This window comes from Moschus berezovskii, chromosome 1 (genome assembly GCF_049115385.1).
Source record: "Moschus berezovskii isolate FMDL1 chromosome 1, NW_MosBer_1.0, whole genome shotgun sequence".
Classification (NCBI taxonomy): Eukaryota; Metazoa; Chordata; class Mammalia; order Artiodactyla; family Moschidae; genus Moschus; species Moschus berezovskii.
In genome coordinates this window covers 139,622,182-139,641,214 of record NC_142460.1, presented here as the reverse complement: position 1 = coordinate 139,641,214, position 19,033 = coordinate 139,622,182, and the positions used below count along the sequence as shown (strand labels likewise).

Here is a 19,033-nt window from a genome sequence, read left to right as displayed (position 1 = left end):
CTTTATATTTATGTTGTTCAGTTCACTGAACTTTTTGACTTGTGGGCTCATGACTTTCATGAATTTTAGAAATTTTTCATCCAACATATATTCCAGTATGCTTCTTCCCTATTTTTATTTCCAGTCTTTATCACGCTTATATTAAACCATTTGATATTGTATACATGCCTAATTTATATTGTCATATCTCTAAGTTCTTTTCTTAGTCTACTCAATTAATCCTTAATTTCAGACATTGTATTTTTTATACTGGAATGACATTTTATATTCTTTAGGTTTACCTATGATGAATTCAACACCTTTCTATATTTCTCCATTTTTATCTAATTTCTTTAACATATTTAAAAATTATTCTAATCTTAATTTTTTATTTTTTAAAAAGAAAGGACACACCCTTACCAATATTTTGTAGCAAGTGTGAGGGCTGATTACTTCAAACCAATCAGAAATTGATTTGAGTTGTGGCTATGTGGCATGTTTAATTAATTTCAATTCACATCTGATTTCTACAGTTTGAAATTTAGCTTTGTTCCATGTGCTTGGCAGACACCTCCTTCCATCCAAAAAATTGGCATATAACCATTAGAAATGCTGAGAAATATTTCTGTTTGCAATCTGCTTACCAACCTCTCTCACTGCCACATGAATGAGGGGAAAATCAACAACCAAGGAAAACAATTTCTTCACTGAAGCTCTTTCATATATCAATCAAACATATAAATTCATGTCTTTATCAAGAGTCCCTTTATTATTAGTTTAGGTTCCAAGGCTTAATTAGTAAAGAATCTGTGTGCAATGCAGGAGACCCCAGTTCAATTCATGGATTGGGAAGCTCCCCTGAAAAGGGATAGGCTACCCACTGCAGTATTCTTTGGCTTCCCTTGTAGCTCAACTGGTAAAGAATTTGCCTGCAATTCAGGAGACCTGGGTTCTATCCCTGGGTTAGGAAGATTCCTTGGAGAAGGGAAAGGATACCCACTCTAGTATTCTAGCCTAGATAATTCTGTGGACCCGAAGGGTTGGACATGACTGAATGACTTTCACTTTTACTTTAGGTTCCAAAATGCAGACAGTAGAAGAAATTATAATATTTTCCATTTTCTGACAGCATATTCTATAGGAGGGAGGTGAGAGGGGGGTTCAAGAAGGGGAACACATGTACACCCAGGGCGGATTCATGTCAATGTATGGCAAAACCAACCAATGTAATATTGTAAAGTAGTTAGCCTCCAATTAAAAAAAATAAATTAAAAAAACCCAACAAACAAGATATTAAACTTGAAAAAAAAAAAAGAAATTAAGAGAAAAAGAGCTGGCCATGGGGAGAAGGCAAGGACAATGAGGTTCCAAGTAAGGTAGAGAAGATGGGGAAGGAAGAGTATACAAAATTAGACTGATATTTCAAAATGTTGATTTTCCCATTATGCTTTTCTGTATGTTGGATTGTTCATATATAGCTTCTTTACAGCCTTCTTATCCTTTGCCACCCATGTGGTTCTTATTGCTCAACTTTTTAAGAATAATAATCTTAATTCCTTTCAATCTGGTGCTTAGATAGATAATAAAGCAGAGTTGTATTAAGAAATTATGGCATAGTGATAATGCAGCAATTATAGTAAAAGTGATGACTTCTGCTGCAAAGTGAATGGAGAAACAGGGGAGGCCCCAAATAAAATAATCTGTGACAAAATTTCCAAAACATGGTCTTAGGAAAAATGGAAATCAGGAAGTTTGCAAAAGCTCCACCAAAGAATGGACTAATGCAAGAATTTTCTCAGTTTTCTTACCATTTTGCCCAATACAGAGTTTAGCAAATATAAACATGTAATAAATATTTGCTTAATGAATATATCTTTTTGCATTATTGCCCAACCAAATAGGTTGAAAATTTGCATTTATAAAGTAAGCACTTTATAAATATTTCTGAGCTGGTTGCATTAATTCTGGAAATTGCTCAAGAAGTTTTGTAATAATCTACGACAAAGGCATGAGGTTTGAGAGTAACTACATATTACCTGCCTCTTGAGAAACCTGTATACAGGTCAGGAAGCAACAGTTAGAACTGGACATGGAACAACAGACTGGTTCCAAATAGGAAAAGGAGTACGTCAAGGTTGTATATTGTCACCTTGCTTATTTAACTTATATGCAGAGTACATCATGAGGAACGCTGGGCTGGAAGAGGCACAAGCTGGAATCAAGATTGCTGGGAGAAATATCAATAACCTCAGATATGCAGATGACACTGCCCTTATGGCAGAAAGTGAGGAGGAACTAAAAAGCTTCTTGATGAAAGTGAAAGAGGAGAGTGAAAAATTTGGCTTGAAGCTCCACATTCAGAAAACAAAGATCATGGCATCTGGTCCCATCACTTTATGGGAAATAGATGGGGAAACAGTGGAAACAGTGTCAGACTTTATATTTTTTTGGGCTCCAAAATCACTGTGGATGCTGATTGCAGCCATGAAATTAAAAGACGCTTACTCCTTGGCAGGAAAGTTATGACCAACCTAGATAGTATATTAAAAAGCAGAGACATTACTTTGCCAACCAAAGTCCGTCTAGTCAAGGCTATGGTTTTTCCCATAGTCGTGTATGGATGTGAGAGTTGGACTGTGAAGAAAGCTGATCGCTGAAGAATTGATGCTTTTGAACTGTGGTTCTGGAGAAGACTCTTGAGAGTCCCTTGGACTGCAAGGAGATCCAACCAGTCCATTCTAAAGGAGATCGATCCTGGGTGTTCATTGGAAGGACTGATGCTGAAGCTGAAACTCTAATACTTTGGCCACCTCATGTGACGAGTTGACTCACTAGAAAAGACTCTGTTGCTGGGAGGGATTGGGGGCGGGAGGAGAAGGGGACGACAGAGAATGAGATGGCTGGATGGCATCACCGACTCGATGGAGGTGAGTTTGAGTGAACTCCGGGAGTTGGTGATGGACAGGGAGGCCTGGCGTGCTGTGATTCATGGGTCGCAAAGAGTCGACACGACTGAGCAACTGAACTGAACTGAAACATTACCTGACAGGTTTTTTTTCCTATTATTAAACTCTTCACCGTAATCTTTACAAAATATTAATAGAAGAAACAGACATCATGGTTTATCATGTGTTCTGCTTAGACTCATAATAAAGTTTGTTGTGCTAAGTCAATGATGGTGTCACAGGGTGAAAGAGCTTCTGCTGCTGCTAAGTCACTTCAGTCATGTCCGACTCTCTGTGACCCCATAGACGGAAGCCCACCAGGCTCCCCCGTCCCTGGGATTCTCCAGGCAAGAACAATGGAGTGGGTTGCCATTTCCTTCTCTAATGTGTGAAAATGAAAAGTGAAAGTGAAGTCGCTCAGTCATGTCCGATCCATAGCGACCCCACGGACTGCAGCCTACCAGGCTCCTCCATCCATGGGATTTTCTAGGCAAGAGTACTGGAGTGGCTTGCCATTGCCTTCTCAGAGCATTTAAAAATCTTTGTTACTTTGTCTATAGATTTGATGAAATATATTATGAGCTGTATTTCAGGCAGAGTAACTGTTGAACTAGTTACTATCGTCACTGTTAATCTCGCAACTGATTACTTTCTAAGTAATATGATTATGTTAGCAGGAGCCTGTCAAGTATCTTTGTTCACCTACCAAGCATTTTAGTATATATAGGGTTGCTGCTGCTGCTGCTAAGTCGCTTCAGTTGTGTCTGACTCTGTGCGACCCCATAGACGGCAGCCCACCAGGCTCCCCCATCCCTGGGATTCTCCAGGCAAGAACACTGGAGTGGGTTGCCATTTCCTTCTATATAGGGCTACATTATATTAATACTGTAGAGGAGTTATGAAAAGAATATCATTATGGGGTACAAAACTCTGTGTTTTGGACTGACTTGTATCCTCTTTGCTTATTATATTTATACACCGATACCAAAAAACATTGAAGAACCCTGGAAAGTAAGGATCATTGATGCTGCTATAAAAATAACTTCACTTATGGTAAGTTTTTTTTTTCCCCCCAGGGAATTGGGATACCTTGTTATAAGAACATGTAAGCTTTCTTTCAATTAGCATTTTGAAAGAGACTTCAGTTTTCTTTTGGGATAAATGAGCCAAATATTATTAATCTGTTTAATTGAATAAATAATTATGAAGCCCATTTGAATCTGTACAAAACACGGGGAGGTAAAATTTCTGCTTATAAAATAAACAAGATGCCCACAAGAATTCCAAAAACATACTTTGAAAACCACTCTTTTGTCTACCTTCAATCCTAAATTGCTGGTTTTCAGATTTTCTGTGACAGTGCCAGAATTTGAACTAAGTTCTACCCCACTGAAAATATGCTCTCCTCTCAAATCATGCTGCCACCTGGAGGCCTTATAAATGATATGGACAATAGAAAGTCTGAGGGAGAATGCATCAGTGGACAATAAACAATCAGAGCAGCCACCTGGGAAGTGGCTGTCTATTGTGCTACCCAGAGGAGATGACGGATCTGTCACACTAGATCCTAAGTTATCTCCTGGCCAAAGTATGCCAAATCACCCCTTGCCCTCAGTGCTTCCTTTCATTGCAAAGGCTTCACCTTTTCATTCAGTGGATATTAGAGAAAAACAAGTAAGTGCCAGCCCTATGGAGAAACTGCCATGTTATTTTCTGAACAGCTTATATATCTTAAACTTCAGAGTTACTACTCTGGCTCATCAATGCTAGTATATCCTGAAAACATGCAACTGTAAAATTCAACTTTTAATTATCAAATGCAAAACAGAATTAAAATAGTGTTCATCCAAAATAGAACCAACATTTGTATTTGCTTATAGATGCATTTTATGTGTATATGTGTGAATTATGCTAGCATTTCAACAGTTTCTACTTATTTTTGTAATAATCATTTTGTTACTGTCATGACTGAAAATTTTAACATATGTCGTGGAAGCAAACATCACAGTTCTTGATAAAATGATACGGAAAAATAAGTTACACATTCATTTTATTGACAGCAAGAGAAGAAGAAAGAGAAAGCATTAATTTCAAAAGCCAATTGTTCCTTAAAAGAGTATACGTCATCCTTTTATGGCTCAGGGTTTTTCAATTGCAAAGTGAGAAGTCTATAAGCACATTGCAGAGTTACTATGAGAATAAGGGAGCAGGTGTTTCAAGAGAGCATGTAATGGGATCTAAAATGGTATTAACATTAATAACTGTTTTTTATTTAATAGAGATCTAGTCATATCTACTCCAAGATAGGACCTATGAGAAATGAGGGGCCAAAAATCAAAAAAAGTTGATTTTAAAGTGATTTTCTGCTAAATTGAAATTATCTTCACTGTGATTATCTTCATCCAGCTATGAAAATATTTGAGAATATTTTCCATACATGTTGTTAATGAAAAAAAGCTAAGAATTATTGAGCACTTGTGGTGTAGCCTGCCCTACTTTAATTTCCTTAAAAGTATGACTTAACACTTAAAACTGTGCTTTGAATAAGTCAATATTGTTACCCTTACTTTATAATGAGAAAAATAAGACATAATAAATAAGTAATCCAAAGACAGAGAGTTAATAAATTTTAGAATTGGGGATCAAACCCAGACAATCTATATTCAGACTCTACCTCTTTTTATCATTTTGCCAACTTTTAATACAGTTTCCATAGTTTTAATACAACTTTCCATACAGTTAAATTTCAGTCTTTTGGTTATATAGTCCTATGTAGTTTAATATAGGTAGAGATTCATGAAACCATTAAGATAATCAAGATATGAAGACGTAATCCCTCAAAATCACATTTGTCCTGCCCTTTTTGGGCTTCCCTGGTGGCTCTGTGGTGAAGAATCTGCAGTAAACTCTTCCCCACCCTAAATTCAAGGTAACCACTGATTGTTATAAGTCTGTAAACTTTGCCTTTTCCATAATATCATATAAATGAGTTCATACTACACATGGATTTTGAATCCAGCTTAGTGCATTTCACTGAGCAAAATGCATTTGAGAGTAATCCCCTCATTGAGTATCATAAATTCAATCCTTTGTAAAGCTGTGTAGTACTCCATTATGTGGGGGTATCATGGTTTGTCCTCAATAAACAGTTAAAAGATATTTTAGGTTGTTCCCACTTTGGAGGTGTTATGAACAAAAATTTTAATTTCTGTTGAGTCAATGTCTAGAACTAGATGTGCTGGGTCATATTTTAAATATATACTTAAATTTATAGGAAATTGTCCCAATTTTTTTTCCAAAGAAGTGATACAATTTTGCATTCAGACCAGCAATATATGAAAGTTTTAACTGGTCTAAGTCCTTACTAGCATTTAATATTTTCAGTTTTTCTTTAAAAACCTTTCTAATAGGTATGTCAAAATATATGACTGTGGTATATATTTTCACTTCCTCAGAGATTACAGGTATTGGGTATATGTTCCTGTATTTATTAGTTACTCCATGTGTTTTTTTGTTGTGACATATGTGTTTAATATTTTCTCCATTTGAAAAAAAATATTGTTGATTATTGTGAATTCTTTCTATTTGGGATGAAGTCATTTAGCAGATACTTAATTTGCAAATACTTTCTCCCAATCTGGGACTTCTCATTTTGTTGCCTTGAGTTATATATTTTTGTTGAATTCTTTTTTACCTTTTTCTACAAAAACCTTTTGCTTTTTCATATTGTATGTGTATATGTGTGTGTGTGTGTGTGTGTGTGTGATCAGTTGTGTCTGACCCTTTGCAACCCTGTGGACTGGAGCCTTCCAGACTCCTCTGTCCATGCAACTTTCCAGGCAAGAATACTGGAGTGGATTGCCATTTTCTCCTCCAGAGAATCTTTCCAGCCCAGAAATGGAACCTGCATCTCCTGCATCTCCTGATTTGGCAGGTGGATTCTTTATCACTGAGCCACCTGGGAAGCCTTTAAGCCTTTTAAGAACTTTTTAACTTAACATAAGATCACAAAGATTTTCTCCTATGATATCTTCTAAGAGGTTTGCAGTTTTACTTTTTTGCATTTAGGTATTGGATCCTTAATGAGTTAATTTCTATATAAAGTGTGAAGAATTGAAGAAGGTACATTTTTTTGCATATGTATGTCCAATTGCTCCAACACCATTTGTTGAAACACCTTTCTTCATTGCATTGCCTTGTGTCTGTGTCAAAAATATATTGGACATATTTGTATCTGTTTATTTCTGAACTGACTCTGTGTTCTTCCCTTAATCTGTGAGTCCAGTCTTTCATCAATAATATACTGTGTTATCTATTCTATCTTCTCAGGAGTCTTGGAATAAGGTTTTATGAATCCACCAATCTTATTCTTCATTATCCAAATTGCTTTGACTATATAATTAATCAGTCTTTCCATGTACAAGTTTAAATTTAGCTTTTTGGTGACTAAAAATTCTGATGAAATTTACCTGAGATTATAAACTGTCTGAAATTTTAAATAAATAAGTAATGAAATGAAATTAAAATATTTAGAATTTGCAAACATAGAAGTGTAAAATCTTGTTACTCAGATAATTTTTATGATAAAATTTTACAACTTACATTTAAGAAATAAGTAGACCAAAATAAGTTGCATGTAAAGTGATAAAAGTTAAATGAATGAGATTAGTCTTAGTTTAAAAACACTACATACTTGAGATTTATTTGAAAGCAACTGTAGTTTATGTATTAGGATGTACAATAAAACCTCTAAAGTATTATTATATTTTTTCTTCTTTTTTGAGTGCATATTTAAATGCATTTGATGGTACTAAAAATCAAAATGTTTAGTGTCTTAATTTGTTTTTGTTTGTTTTGACAGGCTACATTATTGGAAAAAATAGGTCTTAAAAGATTTGATGAATTGTTTTCCATAATAATGAACTGGACTACACACAACCAATTTCAGATGAAAACATTACAGTGATGGATATAACCTTTAGTGATATTCCAGTACGTATGTACTTGCCAAAGAGGAAGAGAGAAAACCTGAGACCAGCTGTAATTTTTGTTCATGGTGGTGCCTTTGTTTTGGGAAGTTGTAGTAAGTGCTTTTTATATAAGCAAATATGAGTGAACATGTGTGTTTGTGTGTATTGCACATTATATATATTTATATTAGACTACCTTGTGGTGTATATATAATTAGCAGCGTGTTGATATGTTTGTAAATATGTATATGTATCATTCGTGGTTCATATATAGGTCTTCATATACTTCTTGGCAAATCGTAACAATATCAGATTATTATAAAAATTATTCTCAAATAATTACACTGACAATGTAAAATGGGAAATTCATTTTGAACTTCAAATAGAATACAACTGACTAATTAGATCCTCCCATCAAGTCTATTCCCATCTAATGTTTGGAAATGATTCTAAGAAGTACAATGGAATAGCTAAGAAAATTATAGTCATACACATTCTCACAGAAACAAACTCAAATGCACTCAGACATATCACATAGAGTTCACATACACATATATACATACAGCTGTTTTTATACTCTTGATATTATTGACTCACCACGTAGCACTGAATACAAAGGATATTGCAATAAGGCAATTCAGAGTGAAAGACACAAATAATGACTCCTTTCCTCAAAGAGCCTGTAGCCTGAGTCATTATACCCAGGATTTTGACTTTGTGATCTGTTTAACATTTCAAAACAACCACAGATGCTACTTTAGTCGGGTGGATGGTCCACTTTTATTTGTTTGGTAATCACATTCTTAGGATGGCTAACACTGTCACAGTTTTACAGATAAGGTAGCTACAGAATGGTTCAGTAACTTGTTCCAAGCCCTACTATTAGCAAGTGGTAGAACTCGTGGCCAAATCTGGTCCTGTCAGCAGGATCCACGGGCTTAACCCTCACATCACTAGTGAGCAGTCCCATTCTACCAACCGATAAGATGGCTTAAAGATGCTGTTTCTTGTGTGTATTTAGTTTCTATCCTTCACATCAATGTCACTTCCAAACCCTCAGTACTCTTTCAAGTCTCTCAGCTCATCCTCTCTCAATTATCAAGGATGTCTGTCCAAATTCTGAATGTTCTACTCCCTCTCTCCTTGAGTACCTTATGTGTCCTTAAAAATTATTAGCACTGTTTTAATCTTTCATTTCACTTCTTTCTACTTATATCCTACAAAATGCACTTTAATCTTTTGGTAAAGTTTAATCTCTATTTTTGTCTGGGATCGTATTTCCTCATATTGTTTGGTCTTTAATCCATATTTCTCTTTCCTCTGTCTAGAAATGTGTCCTCTCAATTGACACCTAAGCATGTTTCAACCTCTTCTACCTGGATCTTCCTTCTCCGGAATCTCTCTCTCTCTCTCTCTTTGTAGTCCTCTGTCACTCTCTTTATATTTTTCAGGCTCACTTTTATACACTGTGGAATCCATTTTCCTCTTTTCAATAATTCTTTACACTGTGTAATTTGAGAATGACCACTCCTCTTTTTTTCACAGAAACTCTGTAATAGTAAGCACATTTCTATCACATTTCACACGTGTAGGTGGTTTTCCATTGCTTTTTTATTTACATAATACACTTTCAAATTATTTTTTTCATTTCAGAAATGACAGCTTTGGACCTCCTGAATAGACAGACGGCAAAGAATCTTGGTGCTGTCGTTTTGGGAGTGGAGTAAGACCATGATATACATTTTTTTTTTAATATGATCTTTTGCCCTTGTGACAGTTTTAATTTCCAAAGAGGCACCCAAGCCTCCAAAAGGACAGGGATCTTAGGGATATTTTTGGTTTATGTTAGTAACTTTTATTAGTGTTACATTATCCACTCTTCCCCAAAGGGGCCTGAAAGTGAAAGTGAAAGTGTTCAGTCATGTCTGACTCTGTGACCCCATGGACTGTAGCCTACCAGGCTCCTCTATCCATCGGATTTTCCAGGCAAGAATACTGGAGTGGGTTGCCATTTCCTTTTCCAGGAGATCTTTCCGACCCAAGAATTGAAACCGGGTCTCCCACATTGTAGGCAGACGCTTTACCGTCTGAGCCACCAGGAAATGATACAACAGGGCCTGCTGCTGCTGCTGCTGCTGCTAAGTTGCTTCAGTCGTGTCTGACGCTCTGCGACCCCATAGACGGCAGCCCGCAAGGGTCCACCGTCCCCGGGATTCTCCAGTTAAGACACTGAAGTGGGTTGCCATTTCATTCTCCAAAAAAGGGGCCTAGTTTCCCTTTCAGTTCAGTTCAGTTCAGTTCAGTCGCTCAGTTGTGTCCAACTCTTTGCGACCCCGTGAATCACAGCAAGCCAGGATGCCCTGTCCATCACCAACTCCTGGAGTTCACTCAAACTCATGTCCATCGAGTCAGTGATGCCATCCAGTCATCTCATTCTTTGTCGTCCCCTTCTCCTCCTTCCCCCAATCCCCCCCAGCATCAGAGTCTTTTCCAGTGAGTCAATTCTTTGCATGAGGTGGCCAAAATATTGGAGTTTTAGCTTTAGCATCAGTCCCTCCAATGAACACCCAGGACTGATCTCCTTTAGAATGGACTGGTTGGATCTCCTTGCAGTCCAAGGGACTCTCAAGAGTCTTCTCCAACACCACAGTTCAAAAGCATCAATTCTTCGGCAATCAGCTTTCTTCACAGTCCAACTCTCACATCCATACGTGACCACTGGAAAAACCATAGCCTTGACTAGACAGGCCTTTGTTGGCAAAGTAATGTCTCTGCTTTTTAATATGCTATCTAAGTTGGTCATAACTTTCCTTCCAAGGAGTAAGCGTCTTTTAATTTCATGGCTGCAGTTAGCATCCGCAGTGATTTTGGAGCCCCCAAAAATAAAGTCTGACACTGTTTCCACTGTTTCCCCATCTATTTCCCATGAAGTGATGGGACCGGATGCCATGATCTTAGTTTTCTGAATGTTGAACTGTAAGCCCACTTTTTCACTCTCCTGTTTCATTTTCATCAAGAGGCTTTTGAGTTCCTCTTCACTTTCTGCCATAAGGGTAGTGTCATCTGCATATCTGATGTTATTGATATTTCTCCTGGCAATCTTGATTCCAGCTTGTGCTTCCTTTATCTTAGGTACTTTAAAATAGTAATATGTGTTGTACCTATATTGCTGCTGTTACTCAGCCATTAAAAAGAATACATTTGAATCAGTTCTAATGAGGTGGATGAAACTGGAGCCTATTATACAGTGTGAAGTAAGCCAGAAAGAAAAACACCGATACAGTACACTAACGCAAATATATAGAATTTAGAAAGATGGTAACGATAACCCTGTATATGAGACAGCAAAAGAGACACAGGTGTATAGAACAGTCTTTTGGACTCTGTGGGAGAGGTGAGGGTGGGATGATTTGGGAGAATGGCATTGAAACATGTATATTATCATATGTGAAATGAATCACCAGTCCAGGTTCAACACATGATACAGGATGCTCGGGACTGGTGCACGGGGATGACCCAGAGGGAGGTTAAGGGGAGGAGGGAGGTGGGAGGGGGGTTCAAGAAGGGGAACACATGTATACCCGGGGCGGATTTATGTCAATGTATGGCAAAACCAAACAATATAATATTGAAAAATAATTAGCCTCCAATAAAAAAAAAAAGAAAAAAAAAAAGAATTAGAATAATTATGCAATTCAAAAAAATAAAAAAAGGAAAACAAGCAAATTACAAAAAAAAAAAGAATTCCATCAGTTATTTCTGATATTTTTTTATCCTGAAGAGCATTTAAAGTAAGAGTATATTTTGATATGTTCTTTAATATTTCAGATATTTTAGATATAGATTGTTGTTGTTCAGTCTCCCAGTGGCATCTGACCCAGTTGCGATCCCATGGACTGCATCACGCCAGGCCTTCTTGTCCTTTACCTTCTGGTGAGATAGATTACAGTATGACAAAATCGCTAGGGTTATCTGTCCAGAATAACATGTAATGGTTAGTATTGATATTATTAACTCACCAATTCAAATTTATAGTAAGATTACCAGTATAAATAGAAATAAAATAAAGTAAGACAACTCAATAGAGTTTGCCGCAATATTAGACGAATAAACTATAGATAGATATACATATAATTGTTCACATTAACAGATGCTTTAATAATTTGCCTTAAAATGATTTTGACAGTTGTTACACAAGATCACTTACTGTACTTCAATATCAAATTTCAAAACTTTTCTTTTGAATTATGTTTGCAGGTCATATGTAAGCTCATACTCATGTATTCATCTTATGATATAAGTTTTGATAACAGAACATGCTATTTTATAGAATTTTTACCTAAATAAATTTCTAACATAAGACATGCACTCATCTCACACGCTAGTAAAGTCATGCTCAAAATTCTCCAAGCCAGGCTTCAGCAGTATGTAAACCGTGAACTCCCAGATGTTCAAGCAGGTTTTAGAAAAGGTAGAGGCACCAGAGATCAAATTGCCAACATCCGCTGGATCATGGAGAGAGCAAGAGAGTTCCAGAAAAACATCTATTTCTGCTTCATTGACTATGCCAAAGCCTTTGATTGTGTGGATCACAATAAACTGTGGAACATTCTGAAAGGGATGGGAATCCCAGACCACCTGACCTGCCTCTTGAGAAACCTGTATGCAGGTCAGGAAGCAACAGTTAGAACTGGACATGGACCAACAGACTGGTTCCAAATAGGAAAAGGTGTACATCAAGGCTGTATATTGTCACCTTGCTTATTTAACTTATATGCAGAGTACATCATGAGGAACGCTGGGCTGGAAGAAGCACAAGCTGGAATCAAGATTGCTGGGAGAAATATCAATAACCTCAGATATGCAGATGACACTACCCTTATGGCAGAAAGTGAAGAGGAACTAAAAAGCCTCTTGATGAAAGTGAAAGAGGAGAGTGAAAAGGTTGGCTTGAAGCTCAACATTCAGAAAACAAAGATCATGGCATCTGGTCCCATCACTTCATGGGAAACAGATGGAAAAACAGGGGAAACAGTGTCAGACTTTATTTTTTTGGGCTCCAAAATCACTGCAGATGCTGATTGCAGCCATGAAATAAAAAGACGCTTGCTCCTTGGAAGGAAAGTTATGACCAACCTTGATAGTACATTAAAAAGCAGAGACATTACTTTGCCAACCAAGGTCCGTCTAGTCAAGGCAATGGTTTTTCCCATGGTCATGTATGGATGTGAGAGTTGGACTGTGAAGAAAGCTGATCGCCGAAGAATCGATGCTTTTGAACTGTGGTGTTGGAGAAGACTCCTGAGAGTCCCTTATACTGCAAGGAGATCCAACCAGTCCATTCTAAAGGAGATCAGTCCTGGGTGTTCATTGGAGGGACTGATGCTAAAGCTGAAACTGCAATACTTTGGCCACCTCATGCGACGAGTTGACTCACTGGAAAAGACTCTGATGCTGGGAAAGGTTGGGGGCAGGAGGAGAAGGGGACGACAGAGAATGAGATGGCTGGATGGCATCACCGACTCTGTGGACATGAGTTTGAGTGAACTCCGGGAGTTGGTGATGGACAGGGAGGCCTGGCGTGCTGTGATTCATGGGGTCGCGGAGAGTCGGACACGACTGAGCGACTGAACTGAACTGAACTGAACTGAAGACATCTACAAATCATTCATTCTCAGATTTGCTGCTTTGAAAATCTAGTGTAGACTCTTAACATGGTTGTGAAAATATTTTCTACCAACTGCATTTGAGAATCTAATAAATGCTACAGAGAGATCATCACACCTATTGATTGCACATTTTCTGAAAAATTTATATACAGTGTTCTGAGGATGAAGCCATAATCTTTATCTTTCTCAAGTCCCAATAGAACAGGACATTTGAAAAAAACTTTACCCAAGAATCTACATTTTATTTGAAAAACAAGTTAGTAGTAAGCCTAGGTATGATTGGTGAAATTAAAGGAAGTTAAAGATTCAAAACAGGGTCAATTTTCTTCTCTGGACCTACTGATTGTATTGAGAGATACCTCAATATATGCAACTGAAGTTTAATTATATATGCTTTCTTTCTTTCTTTCTTTTTTCCTTTTCTGAAGTTATAGATTAGGTCATCAATATCAATTTCCTGTTGCCCATGAAGATGTTGTTTCTGTGCTCAAATTCTTTCTACAAGATAAAATTCTTGCAAAATATGGAGTGGATCCCACTCGAGTCTGTATTTCAGGTGATAGTGCTGGGGGTTTAATTGCAGCAACAGTGGCTCAACTGGTACGTTTTATGTGTTATATGTTATACTTATTTATAACACATACACATGTTATAACTCTGACACAAAAATATCATTTTCTTTTTGTTAGACTGTTTTTAATGGACTTATATTTTAAACTGCTAAATGGAAAAACCAACAACAAAGAAGCCTGTCCTTTTACATAACTTTACCTTTAGACATTGTGGCCCTAAAAGCATTGAAGGAAAAAAAAATATACTTGTAAATAAGCCTCCTAATTTAATCACCAATTTTGAGGGAAATAAAATAATGTCTAGGAACTATTTTTAACGTGATAAAGAGATTTGTTCTCCTTGCTGCTGCTGCTGCTTTGTCTCTTCAGTTGTGTCCGACTCTGCGACCCTATGAGCCATCACCCTCCAGGCTCCTCTGTCCATGGGATTCTCTAGGCAGAAGTGCTTAAGTGGGTTGCCGTACCCTCCTCCAGGGGATTGAACTCAGGTCTCCTGCAGTGCAAGCAAATTCTTTATCACTGAGCCACCAGGGAAGCCCATTGTTGTCTTTAAGTAAACTGTAAAGTCTATCAAGCACTTGGGATTATTGTAGTTCATGTATTTCAGTGGAATGTGAGCAGATAACATTTGGGCCACATGTTATGCTTGCATGGAAGAATCACTACAGTAATAAAAAAGAAAAATGGCCATTTTTACAGTGTTCAACCCCTTGCTGCTGTTCATTGTTCAGTTACCAAATCATCTCTAACCCTTCTTGACCCCATGGACTGCAGTATACCAGGCCTTCTTGTCCCTCACTATGTACCAGAGTTTGCCCAAGTTCACGTCCATTGCATCAATGATGCCATCCAACCATCTCATCCTCTCTCACCCTCTTCTTCTGCCTTCAGTCTTTGCCAGCATCAGGGTTTTCCCCAATGTGTTGGCTGTTTATATCAGGTGGCCAAAATATTGAAGCTTCAGTATTTAGGGTTGATTTCCTTTAGGACTGACTGGTTTGATTGTCTTGCTGTCCAAGGGACTCTCAAGGGCTTCTCCAGCACCACAGTTGGAAAACATCAATTATTCGGTGCTCTGCCTTCTTTATGAAAAAATCCTTGCTATGTGCAATTAAATAATAGCAGTCCATAATAACTAATAGATTTGAAAAAAGAATTCAGTAGACTATATACTTCTTACTTCCAAAACCAATTTTTTGGGAACAAAACTGACATAATAAGAGGGATACCTATCTTTAAAACCAGCAGAATCTTCTAACTCCTCTTGTAGGATCAGTTTTGCTACTAGCCTGAGAAGGTATTGGTTGAATCTCTCTGTCTCATTTTTGTTTATGTGTGTACAGTCGTTCTTCCACTCTGCTTATGAGATGAGCCAGCTGTTTAGAAAATAATCTGTTTGAGGGCACTGGGGTGTGAACAAGGGCATAAGAGAGTTTATGTTAGAGAAATTTGTCTTTCCTCATTTTCCCCTTTGGAATTGTGTCACCCACTATACCTTGAGTGTGCAGTTTCAGTTGGTTGACTAACATATCCGCTTGTGAGGTTCCACTGGGATTATTTTCAATTAATTCTCTCATTTGGTATGTCAGCTACTTTGGTGAAGGGTTAACTTTAAAGAAGACCCTCCAGAGAGTGAGATTTTCGTGTGGAGTGGCAGCTGGTATATTTATTTCTATAGATGTCATTAAGAAGGTTGATCTGTGTCTAGGTAGTTGATCCTCAGAGGTTAATTGTGGATTTTCTTCTGTAAAGCATAGAAGTAAAAGAGAGGGAAAGGGGAAATGTATGATGGCTCTTCTCACCCCATAGCTGAAATCTCAGTATCTCTTATCTCTGGAAGAAAGAGAATCTCCAAATATATGCTGCATGAAGGCGAGTTGTATATTAGGAATATTTCCTTTAACTTGAAAGAATTCCTTTTGAATTTAGATAATGTGAGTTTGGATATTGATATCCTGTTGCTGTATTCATTTTTTCTTCTCACTTAGATCACTTTAGGTCAAAAATGATTTTCAATATAGATAACTTTTCATCTTTCCTAGGAATCACATAATTATTTTTTTATTTGGTGGTTCCCTGGTGACTCAGTCAGTAAATGGTCTGCCTGCCATGCTGGACACCTCGGTTCAATCCCTGGATTGGGAAGGTCTCCTGGAGAAGGAAATGACAACCCGCTCCAGTATTCTTGCCTGGAGAATTTCATAGACAGAAGAGCCTGGTGGGCTATAGCCCTTGGGGACACAAAGAGTCAGACAAAACTGAGTGACTAACTTTATTATTTTTTTTTTTTAAGCTTTTTATTTTTTTATTTTATTTTATTTTTTTAATACAGTTAAAAATATTTTTATTAAAAAAGCACAAATGCAAAGAAATGAACAGAGGAAAATTTATGCGTCGAACCTGGACTGTAACTTTAACTTACATATATGAATAAATGCATCAGTGCATATTTGTGAATCATTACTTTAGTGATGAAAGTGGGATGATACATTTTAATGTCCTGTAAAGTATAAATATAATGAAAATAATTACTAGGTACTATATCATTTTGGTAATTATTTACATCATCACAGCTGATATGATTGGAGTAAAGGCTGCTACTCCTGTAGTTTTGAAGCCTTTGATTTATTCACATTTTATTATATATTTTTTATATTATATATATTATATATAAATATATATATATATTTATTATATAATATATATATAATTATATATTATATAATTATATATTATATATTGTATATATATATATATACAGAATGATCCAGAATTCAAAAATAAACTGAAAGCACAAGCTTTAATTTACCCTGGCTTACAGGTCATTGATACCTCCATTCCTTCTCAGAGAGAAAATGAGCATGGTCCACTTCTGTCAAAGAAACTGGCATTAGAACTTGCATGCCTGTATTTGACTCAGGATAAAACACTCCCCCAGGCAATGATGAAAAATCAACACATGCCTCATGGGTCAAGGCATCTGTTCAAGCTGGTTAACTGGAGTACCCTCCTTCCTGAGGAATATAAGAGGAACCATGTATATACAGAACCAATTCTGGGAAGACTTAATCCTTCATATTCGGCACTTTTGGATAGTAGGTTATCACCCTTGGCAGTCAACGATTCTCAGTTGCAAAATCTGCCCTTAACTTACATACTCACTTGTCAACATGATATTCTAAGAGATGATGAACTTATGTATGTCTCACGACTTCAAAATGTTGGAGTTAAAGTTTCTCATGACCATATGGAGGATGGAATCCATGGAGCTTTATCATTCATGGCTTCACCAGTTTATTTACAGCTAGGCATTAGAATCAAAGATATGTATATTAATTGGCTAGAAGAAAATCTATAAATAATACATATAGTTAGCTAATCAGTTATAGTCTAAAGGATATATTTTGAGATTTGTGAGTTTAAGGGACAATATCATGATTTTAGCTTTGGATAAATTTAGGTTTAAATCAAAGCAAAATAACTATGTATCTTCAAAAAAGTTAGTTTCCCTAATCTTAAATCTTGATACAATGAAGATTTCTACTATATTTATCCTAATATATATCATTTATTTTCCCTGACACATGGTAAATAGTCACCAATCATAGTAAAGTATAAAAACAAAGTATGTTTATAGGCAAAATATACACAGTAGTTTCAAGACAGTGACAGGAATGGTAGTGGTAAGTGAGGATAAGTATTAAGAAAAAAAAAAACTTGCAGTTTTCTTTAGATAGGATTGGGTCATGCTATCTGCAAGTCATTTTGTCAATCATTCATACATTAATTTTATTCACTCTGTTAACTGTTAGTTTTCTTTCATTCATTTAATACACAAGTCTGCTTTCAGGCATGTTATTGTTATTCAGTTGCTAAGTCATGTCCGACTTTCTGCGATCCCATGTACTGTGGTATGCCAGGTTTCCCTGTCCTTCACTGTCTCCCACAGTTTGCTTAAATTTATGTCCATTGAGTTGGTGATGTTATATAACCTACTCATCCTCTCCTGCCGTCTCTTTTTGCCTTCAATCTTTTCCAGCATCTGGGACATTTCCAATGAGTAGCTCATCACATCAGGTGGCCAAAGTACTGGAGTTTCAGCTTCAGTGAATTAGTCCTTTCAACGAATATTCAGGGTTGATTTCCTTTAGGTTTGACTGATTTGACCTCCTTTTCTGTCCATGGGACTCCCAAGAGTCTTCTCCAGCATAACAGCTTGAAAGCATCAACTCTTCAGCACTCAGCCTTCTTTGTAGTCCAACTCTCGCATCCATACATCACTACTGGAAAAGCCATAGCTTTGATTATATGAACGTTTTTTGGCAAAGGATCTTTTTGCTTTTTAATACACTGTCTAGGTTGGTCATAGCTTTCCTCCCAAGGGGCAAGCAACTTCTAATTTCATGACTGCAGTCACCATCTTCAGTGATTTTGGAGCCCAAGAAAAGAAATCTGTCACTGCCTCTACATTTTTCCCCCTTTTATTTGCCATGAAGCGATGGGACCAGATGCCATGATTTTAGATTATTGAATGTTGCAATTTCAGTTCAGTTCAGTTCAGTTCAGTCGCTCAATCGTGTCCGATTCTCCACGACCCCATGAATCACAGCACGCCAGGCCTCCCTGTCCATCACCAACTCCCGGAGTTCACTCAAACTCATGTCCACAGAGTCGGTGATGCCATCCAGCCATCTCATTCTCCGTCGTCCCCTTCTCCTCCCGCCCCCAACCTTTCCTAGCATCAGAGTCTTTTCCAGTGAGTCAACTTGTTGCATGAGGTGGCCAAAGTATTGCAGTTTCAGCTTTAGCATCAGTCCTTCCAATGAACACCCAGGATTGATCTCCTTTAGAATGGACTGGTTGGATCTCCTTGCGGTACAAGGGACTCTCAAGAGTCT

General features: G+C 37.1%; 1 protein-coding gene across 1 annotated transcript; it reads left to right on the top strand.

Annotated features, from left to right (window-relative positions):
- The first annotated feature begins 3,839 nt into the window (after positions 1–3,839).
- Positions 3,840–17,493, top strand: LOC129551129 (arylacetamide deacetylase-like 2). The gene is given in 7 exon segments (XM_088844157.1): positions 3,840–3,977; positions 7,786–7,840; positions 7,843–8,007; positions 9,548–9,617; positions 13,992–14,167; positions 14,576–14,577; positions 16,897–17,493. Coding segments are annotated over 7 exon segments (1,203 nt in total).
- Positions 17,494–19,033: the final 1,540 nt, after the last annotated feature.